Genomic DNA, 9421 nt, shown 5'->3' on the forward strand with positions numbered 1-9421 from the left:
CAGCCGTTTCAAATTCAACACGAGAGCGAAGTTAAATTCCAAATAAATTGAGATTAAAGTTAAAATAAAGTTACACGAGATGTGATTAAGGATAAAATGAGTTCATGTGATGTGATACAGTACAATGGAAGATAAGTTGTAATGACAGATGATTAGATGAGATTGAAGATAAAATAAGATAATATAATAGAAGATGAGTTAGAATGAGATAAGTAAAAATAAAGATAGGATTAGGTAAGATTGAAGTTAAGTTAAAATAAGATAAATCGTTTATTTCTCCTGAATGTTCTTAAAGGTCATAAAGACATTTTATTTTTACCATAAGCTTCCTAATGAAACATGACTTTAATTCCTACAAAAATCTGACATTTCACCTGCAAAGCCAAACATTTTTTTTTCAATTGAAGCTCATTTGCAGACGTGATATTCTCAGAATGATCTAAATAGATAAATAATCTTTTTTTAAACACACATATGTTCAGCTTCATTCTCTCATAGACTGCAGAATAATGTTTAAAACTGTTCGAGTTTATAATCTGAGAGTTTCTCGTGTTTCTGTCTCAGAACATTTGATCCTCATCAAACTCAGGCAGCAGCTGTTTCCTGTTCCACTGATTATTTCACATGTTGCAGCTTTTGTGAGTCGAGCGTCACGTGGAACCAGAAGCTTCTCTTCTTCTGTTTGTCTAAAGGAAAACTGACTGTAAAGAACAAAACTTGATTTCCGGAAGCTGTCGTCGTCTTCCCTCTGAAGAGTTTTATTCTAACAGGTTGAGCAGGAACGTGATTCCGAAAATGGAGGGTAAAGATTTTCTTATGTTAATTTTTCCAAATTCAATTGAAATTTCTCTGACGAGCAGAGCGTTTCTACATCGTTTCTTGTTGTGATATTTCCCCTGCTGCTTTCTTTAGATGGAAACAAACAGCCGCACACATTTGGGAGTGGACAACAGAGAACTAACCACCCCAGACCTTTTTTCTACGTCCAGCCTCCATCTCAACCTTATTACCTCTACCAGCACTGGCAGCTGAACAACCCTTACAGTCACTATGGTTTGCCTGGAGGTATCAAGCTCTTTAAACTTTACTTTATGCAGCAGCCATCCACTGTTGATTTCCTAAAATCTCAAATTTATGTTTTTATTATTCCTCTAGGTTTTAATTTCAACCGTCCCTGCATGCCACCCTACCAGTACATGCAGTACCCTGGCTACGTTTTCCCTCATGCTCCCATGTATCCGGTTGACAACAGGCGAATGTTTGAGCCTCGGTTCCACGCTCCCGCCTGGAACCAGCAGCATCACTTGCAACCTCATGGGCGTCGAGAAATGGCCTGTTCAGAGGCCCAGACGGACCCCAGTGATGCTATATCCAAGCTAATCGAGTGCCTGGATAAAATTCGAGCCAACGAGCTGCAGGGCGCCGAGAGAGAACTTGACTCTGGTGTCGCCTCCCAGTCCTCGGGCATGTTTTCTCCAGGAGAAGAGAGGAAGAGTGAAGGGCAGGGTCACATCCTGCCTTCAGTGCCGGATGACAGTCCTGCCGTTGCCTTCAGTGACTCCACAACAGCCGTGTACGATGCAGAGTCCAGCCACAGGAGCCTGGACGTCATGAGCCCTCAGGAATGCTGGTCAGGAGCCTTGGAGGAAGAGCTTCCCCTCGATAGCTCCTCTGTTCATGAAGACTGCCCAGAGCTCGAGCAGCTGGCAGAGGATCAACACTTTCCCCCTCTGGAGAACGAAAAGGTCACAGATATCCGGTCAGATGTCTTAGAGACTGATCCCAGCGTTCCCAAATGTGAGGTGGAAGAGCTCCTGAAGTCGTCACTGGCACCTTCCTTCTCCAGTCAGCTAGTCCTAAAGGAACCTAAGAGCAGTGACACCGCCTTGAAGTCAGAACATCAGGCAGCGTCTCCGGATGAAGCCAGATCAGATGCAAGCTACCAGATCCTCAAGTTGCCCTTTGAGAGCATTTTGACGCCTGGAGCTGCAGGAGCCGGTCGCCTCTCCTCCCCTGCAGCCCCCTACTTCTACAACTACCTCTCCATGCAGACCACGCACGAGCGGATGAGCGTCCTCAGTCCGTCTCTGGATGAGCTTTCCTCCAGGGATGAGATGTTCTCCACAGATCTGGACGACGTGGAGCTTTTCCCCAAACACGTGTATACAGGCCAGAAGCTGGCAGAGGTCGTTGGTGCGTCGCCTCAGGCTGCCGAAGAAGTAGAAGAAGTGTGGCTGCCGGGTTCCAAGAGGTTCATGTGCGCCTGCTGTGGGAAGAACCTGGCAAAGGGTGCAGGTAGGACCAAAGCCCAAAGCTCCACTGTGTACAGAGACGAAGCCGGGGACTCTGAGGAGGAAGGCAGGTATAGAAGAGGGTGTGAGCAGCCGGTCAGGGTGGTGGTGAGGAAGCATTCTGCACCCAGGAAGCCTCAGTCTGTCCCACTGAGACATCCAGTAAGACCCTGGTATAAAAGAAACCAGTACAAAGACCCCTCGCATCCATTCGACCAGGAGGGAGGTCACGACCTCTGCAAGCAGGAAGCAGCTGAGGGTGAGATCGGAGCCGTGACTGGCGGCGAACTGCAGTTCAGAACATGTGAGGGTGAGAGTCTCAGCTTTTCACATCTTTAATTCAACAGTCATCTTTAGCCCAAATGTGTGAAACGTGTGAATCATGTTATAGACCGAGTCTGCAGAGACGATCTGACCACTGCAGAGAAAAGCCGGTGGGCCGACGGAGACGTGATTCCCAGGAGGAGACAAGGAGCCGCTCTGCCCCGACAAGGTGAGAGAAAGAGAAACCGTCAGTTCGAAGAAGAATCAGAATGAGCAGCCCAACAGTCCTTTTTAAATTCTATCAAGTTGCTTTGAATTTCACACACTCATAAATCTCAGTCCCCTAAATATGCCTGATTAGTTTATTTAAGATTCTTGAATTAACTTTCTGAAAAAAATCAAGCAAAATGTTAAAAGTTTCTGTGGAAAATGAAAAATAAAACAACCTACTGGACCCGCCCCCTGACGCGGATCACACCAGGATTTAACCGGTTCTTTGCCGCATCACATCCTTCCACCAAATTCTGTGGAAATCTGTTCTGCAGTTTTTACACAATCCAAACAAAACAAGACAAACAAAACAAAATGACTTCCCTGGCTGCAGTATGAGGCGCTGAGGGAGCTGCAGCACCATCTATTGGCGAAAAGTGTAATTACAGAGCTTAAAGTTTTAGTTCCTTTAGTTCTCCAGAGTGAAACTTTGACAATAACATTTATTTCTTTGTTTGATTTTATTTTTAGAACCTTCACTGTATTTAATCACGATTGTTTGCTGACGTCTTTAATTTACACTGACTCTGTCGTTGATGATTTACTTCCTGTCTTCGACAGAGATGAGTTCTCAGAGGAAAGTGATGTACCAGCGGCCGAGAGACGACGACGACGCGCCGCCTCCATTACACTGGGAGCGAGGTGGCCTAAGGCTTTTTCTTCTGTAGAACTATTTATACTTTCACTTTGTTCACATCTCTGAATGTTGGGATTTCTTTACGCAGGCTCGACCATGAGAGGAGAACCAAGGTGTTGACGTCCCTGGACCGACTTTTGATCAACGTGTTGAACTGTAGGTGAAACTGTTATTTCTATAGACTGTAAATAAAGATGGACGACTCGATCTTATAGCTTATAAACTCTGCCTCCTCCATGTTGGTGGATGGGGTTTACACTAAAAAGTAAGAAATACACAGAATAGATTGAGGTATTAGATTATTTTATCAATACATATTCATGATTCTTTGTTGATTTTATACATTATTATTGTTATTGATGCCACTTAGAATACGGTGAAACATGATTGACAGCTGAGACTGACTCGTGATTGGTGGAAGCCTCACGTTGGGAAAGTGGGAGGAAGTTAATACGTCTTCCATCTTTATTTACAGTCTATGATTATTTCTCAAACCTGCAACACAACAAGATGTGATTTATGTCTCCTCTCCTCCTCAGGTCCCCCTGAAGGTGTTAATGTTCCAGGATAATGTAATGACTTAGAGCACCAGGTGAAATGCACTGCACAGGAAGCCTCTTTTTGTTAAATGTGAAAATTAAAAAAATGTATAAGTATAAAGTTTCTGCAGAGACACTGCCTTGCACTATTCATGATAAATGGATTTCACGACCAGGCAAACGGGCTGAGAATGATGGTGTTGCCACTGTTTGGGGCCAGTCCAATAAAGTACTGTCATTATTATTTAAGTTTTGTCTTTTAATTATTTTGTGAAATCATGTGTTTGTGTTCCAGTGTCCAGGTTAATATGTGTCTCAGTTAAAATAGCTGGACATCCTGAAGAAGCAGGTTTATTTTTTCACCCTGTTTCTGGATAACTTGAATATTTATATAAATTCTCCTTAGATTCAACACAATGAGAGAACAGTGACACAGCATTTATCAGTCAGATCAGTTTAATCAATCTTAATACAGACAAATGTATGGATCTGCAGTATCACATCACTATAAATTGAATATTCAAGAGATTATTGGCTGTTGAGTGGATGAAAGAGAAGTTTAATTTCAACTTTATTAAAAATCATGAACGTCTTTATCAGAAAACCTGGTGGAAGAATCTGGGACGTGTTGCAGAAGAACCCATTTTTGTCTTTAACATTGTGTGATAAGACATTTTCACAGATATTGCAAAGAATAATTCATGGATCTTGATGAAAAGACTGATATTTATGAGTGTGTGTAATCTAGTGCAGATACAAATAAATATCTTGATCTAGTGAAGCAGTGTTTTCACAAGGGAACTGTTCCATTGGTCTATTGACTGATAAATGGATGTTATTTTGATTTTTGGCAAATTACTCTTCACTGTCATTGGCCTAAAAAGAATTAATCGCAGCTCTTCTATTTCACCAATGGATGGCGATGATGCTCCAAACATAAGGGAAGGGCTGTTTGTAAAAACATGTCTGATGAATCGAAATGTCAGAATAAGCTGCTGTGACAATTTGCAAAAGCAGATATGTGTGAAGAAAATAAGATTTAAATGAGACCATTGCTGTGAATCTCACTAAACAAATAATCCATAATTTAAAATCACAGTCAAGTTATGAGAGCATGTTTATTTAAATAAAATATAAACATAAAAAAAAACTCTCATCTAACTTCATAACTGACCTTTCAGGGGTCAAACGAGTCTGGAGCTCAGAGCGAAGCTAAAATAAACAGGAAGTTCCTCTTTGCATCTCACGCCTATAACCTGTGGTTCTGTCATCTCGCCAACAACACGACCGAGTCAGGAGCCAATCCTCCTCCAAGTGTCGGCTCACAGAAACCTGATCCGAGACGCTGATCCTCCTTTTCGTCCCATCTCTGATCTGTTGCGTGACCTTCCACAGGTGAGTTGATGTGCCGCAGTGGGAGGGAACCAGTGACACAAACACTTTTCATTGGCTGTAAGTGCAGGTCATTAACGTCTAATTGGACAATCGTCACCTGGGACAAAAATCTGTCCAATCAGTGTCACATTTTAGGAGCAGAGCTGAACCTTCAGTCCTCACCTTTGATTTCCAACTTCAGCCATATTGGAAAGTTGTGTTGGTTTGTTAGTGAAGTTAGTTTTTTGCTCTTTCTGCTGTAAAATACTCTGAAACTGTCCGGTGTGTCTTTGTCCGATATTATGGACGCAGCCACGTCTACGTTGCACCACTCTTTCGGTCTGGGCCCTCGGGGTCCGATGCCTCCACATGGAGCTCCGCAGGCCCAGGGGCCCCATCAACAAGCTCCAGGCTCTTCAGGAGCTCCACGTGCTGAGGAGCAGCACCACAAACCTTTCTTCTACATCCAGCCCTCGCAGCCGTACATGTCCATGCAGGGTCTGCAGTGGCCTGTGCCGATGCCCATGCCTATGTCCTACAACCCGTACTACGGCTACCCTGGTTTAGGTAAAGAAGCTAAAGTCTCAATCTCCTTTTCTGTCTCGTGCAATTTATCTTAAATGCAAATCTTTTCGTGACAAGAATCACTGTTGTATTTGGTGTTTTTCTAATCCTGAACTCAGATGCACAAGTGTCTCCTGCCGCTTCAAGTATTTAAGTAATTTCATGCTACAAAGTTCACATTTATGGATTCTGGATGGTGAATGCATGACTTTGCTGATCCCCCTGACTTTTCCTCTAGCGCCACCATGAGGTGCACATTTGTGGTTTTGGATTAAATGTCTCAACAACTATGGGACAGATGAGGTTTTGTACACACGCATGTTTACCTCATGATTTCTAAACCCAGAGGAAAATGTTACTTCTCATAATTGTCTTTTCTATATGAAAGTTGAATTTTCTTTTCCTCTTAGAACCTTTTTTCAAAAACCTGTGACCAGAAGCTTCGGCTGTTTCTGTGTGTTTTAATGCAGATCACCAACGTTTGCATACAAACACCCAACAGTTAAATAAAGAGCAAAGTACCTTAGTTTATATTGAGACCATGTTAGTACTCTGCGTTCCTGTGGTTTAGAAATATGCTTTGTTCGGACAAAGATTAATTTATTCAGTCAGATGTTGGCCACTCATTTCAGTTTTCTGTTTAAGGTTATGGGATGCCGATGATGCCTCACTATCAGCCGAATCCATACATGGAGCCCCCTGGCTTTGTGGTACCCCACACCCACCTCCACCTGATGGACTACAGACGCTTGCTGAACCCTCAGTACTACCAGACCATGGCGTACCACTCCCGCAGGTTCCGCTACCAACAAAACGGCCCGACCAGGGAAATGACCAGCTCTCAGGTTCAAACTGAGCCCCTGTCTGCAGCCCAGAGGAGCAGCACGCCGGCCTCCAGTGACGCCTCAGCTGCTTCAGTCTGCAGCAGCAACTCCCCCAACCAAATGATCTCACCAGTCAAAAATGTTCTGGAGCTTGAAGATCCGTCGCCCTCTTCCCAGACCAGGACGCCACCGAATGGCAGCTTCGTGATTCAGACGGAGGAAGTGAGGATTGAGTGCTGCACGACACCGGTGGGATTACAACTTCTGCACGCTCGTGAGACGGCAGAGGTGTCCCACAGGTTTTCACAAGATGTGGTTCAGCGTAGCGCCATCCTCCAGGGTGGCGTGCTGCAGGACGACGGGCTGCGTCTTCCTGCAGACCAGTCGGAGCAGGCTCTTCAAGCTTGTCCTGACATTCTTCTAGTTGGTGGTGGTGAAGATATCTCTGCTCTGGAGGAGTCCAGGGATCCGACGGACCCTGTCGCTGAGGTCTCGAATGTTGGGTCTCAAGTCGCAACTCATGGGGATGTTGAGGAGACGAAGAGGGAGGAAGACCTGAGTAACTTTCGTTTCAATATTGTTCACCTGCCCTTTGACCCCAAGTACCTGGATGAGCTGCGGAAGATGGAGTCCACCGTTTGGTCGGTGGAGGAAACCTTGATCCCCTCCGCTGACTCACTGATCCAAAATGGCTGCACAGACTCTCATGAGGAAACACCTGCTGCTGTCACTGAAGTGTTGTCGGTGGATGTGCCGACACTGAAAGAGGAGGCTCCTGCAGAAGAGGTCACCATGATCGAAATGCCTCCTTTGGCAGAGGACGAACTAGAGGACATGGTCCCCGCTGCGGAGAGTCCTGTGGATGAGATGGCGTCTGCAGCTGAGATCTGCCCCATCATGGACGTCGCAGAGGACGCTCCCATCCTCAAACTGATGCACACAGCGGAGGTGGATCTTGCAGGTAATCTGTTGGGTAATTCCCCTCTGAAGCGAGTTAGAAACCAACACAGAAGAGAAACAGACGTCCAGGATCATCAGGACACTTCGTTTGAATCGCTGCCCGCCTACCTCCCCTCATCCAGCTGGTTGGCCGACTTCGACAACGTCTACTATTGCAGCAAGATGCCACCAACTCCTAAGAAGCAGAGCAAACCTGCGAACAGCTGTGGTTTGGATGTTCCCACCACAAGAAGAAAACTAGAACTAGAGTATAAAGAGCAGCACAACGTCCGCAAACCAAAGGAGAGGTTCAAACTCAAAGGGAAAGTGGATCGGCGAAGCCTCTCTGACCACGAATGCTGCCTCCGAAGAAATTTCAACGAGAACGCGCTTGCCTCGTACGCGCCCAAGAGGGAGCGACTCTGCTCCAGGTGTTCGGCAAAACGAAGTATCTGCACGTCAGCCAGTCCAGGACTTGACGGAGGAAGGAACTTAAAGAGAAAAGCTGGTCCCCTCCAACAGTGGAATGAAGCTCCCATACCAACATGTGAAGCTTGTAAATTTCACACCAAGAAACCGGTGACAAAAAGCTCCAGCCCTGACGTCCGTGGTCTCCATCAGGGACTCGACACCGAGGGAGAGTCTTCTGAGAACAGCTCGTGTCGCAGGGGATCAAAATGGAGGCCAGCCGACGATCGCAGGAAGCCGGCGGACTTCAAGAGGCCGCTGGCGTCCAAACAGAACCAGGAGAAGTGTCCTGCGGCGGCGTACCCGAAGCTCAGGGAGAAGAACTGCGTGTGCAACGAGCTGCAGCATCAGCCCGTCGCATGGGAGCGGCTGCGCCACTGTCACCACGGCAACGACATCCCGGAAATGGATGAAAACTGCGTCATGCCGGCTTCTGTGCAGGACAAATGGAGGAATGTGGATCAGGTTTACTGGACACACAGGTGGCAAAGTGGTACGTACGTCTCATGACAATGTTCAGGATTCACTGAAGCTTCTCACGGGTGAATATTTAACAGTTTTCTGAATGTTAGTTTGGCTCCAGACAAATTAAACAAACCTTCCTCCATCAGACGTGTTAATAATGAAAATAACTGAAGCTGCATCAAACAGTTCTTTGTTTTAATGAAACATTTTAGATTTTATTATTAATCAATTAACAGATTTTGGGTCATTTGTGTATTTGTTGAACTCGACTCTGTTGGTAAATCTACAATTTGTCTTCCAACAGAGAAATCGTGGAAAGCGATGATGCCCGACGTCGACGGCTCCAAGAAGGAGGCCAGATCACAACACTTGAATAAACACAAAAAATCACAATCACAAGGTTTGTTTCTGACGTCGTCCAGAATCAACTTGACAAGTTATTTTATAGAAGAGGGGAAAAAAAGGATGGGAACTCTAAATGCAGAGAATCTATATACGTATATTATTATAATATCTCCGACCTGTTTGAGATTCTATGGAGAATATATTGTCATTGTAAACTGAAATGTTTGACTTTCTGTTTTAAATGTGTTTTCTCTCTGCAGGAACTCGTAGAAAAGACACAAGATGCTGATTTTGCACAAGAGCACAGAGTGGAGAAAAAAAAATCACTTTTAAAAAGAAAGAACTGTACACACTTAATTTAAAATTTCACCTAATTTAATTGTACAATAATTCACAATGTGCACTATTTATTAACATGTAAATAAACACAATTTATAACAA

General features: G+C 44.8%; 2 protein-coding genes across 4 annotated transcripts; both read left to right on the forward strand.

The window, feature by feature from the left end:
• The first annotated feature begins 366 nt into the window (after positions 1 to 366).
• Positions 367 to 4250, forward strand: buc (bucky ball). 2 transcript variants are annotated; one of them, XM_020111387.2, is made up of 7 exons: positions 367 to 802; positions 913 to 1065; positions 1156 to 2595; positions 2683 to 2784; positions 3387 to 3467; positions 3551 to 3618; positions 4002 to 4250. In XM_020111387.2, the coding sequence occupies exons 1-6, from the start codon at positions 796 to 798 to the stop codon at positions 3580 to 3582; spliced, it is 1815 nt and encodes a 604-aa protein (XP_019966946.1). In that variant the 5' UTR covers positions 367 to 795; the 3' UTR covers positions 3583 to 3618; positions 4002 to 4250. The 2 variants fall into 2 exon arrangements, with proteins under 2 accessions (XP_019966946.1, XP_019966945.1); XM_020111386.2 differs by having other exon boundaries at positions 429 to 802; positions 1156 to 2601.
• A 1254-nt stretch (positions 4251 to 5504) lies between these two features.
• Positions 5505 to 9421, forward strand: buc2l (bucky ball 2-like). 2 transcript variants are annotated; one of them, XM_069513049.1, is made up of 5 exons: positions 5505 to 5738; positions 5799 to 5942; positions 6585 to 8663; positions 8940 to 9035; positions 9241 to 9421. In XM_069513049.1, exons 1-5 carry the CDS (start codon positions 5678 to 5680, stop codon positions 9267 to 9269), a joined length of 2409 nt encoding a protein of 802 aa, XP_069369150.1. In that variant the 5' UTR covers positions 5505 to 5677; the 3' UTR covers positions 9270 to 9421. The 2 variants fall into 2 exon arrangements, with proteins under 2 accessions (XP_069369150.1, XP_069369149.1); XM_069513048.1 differs by having other exon boundaries at positions 5506 to 5942.

This window comes from Paralichthys olivaceus, chromosome 17, assembly GCF_024713975.1.
Source record: "Paralichthys olivaceus isolate ysfri-2021 chromosome 17, ASM2471397v2, whole genome shotgun sequence".
NCBI classification, from domain to species: Eukaryota; Metazoa; Chordata; class Actinopteri; order Pleuronectiformes; family Paralichthyidae; genus Paralichthys; species Paralichthys olivaceus.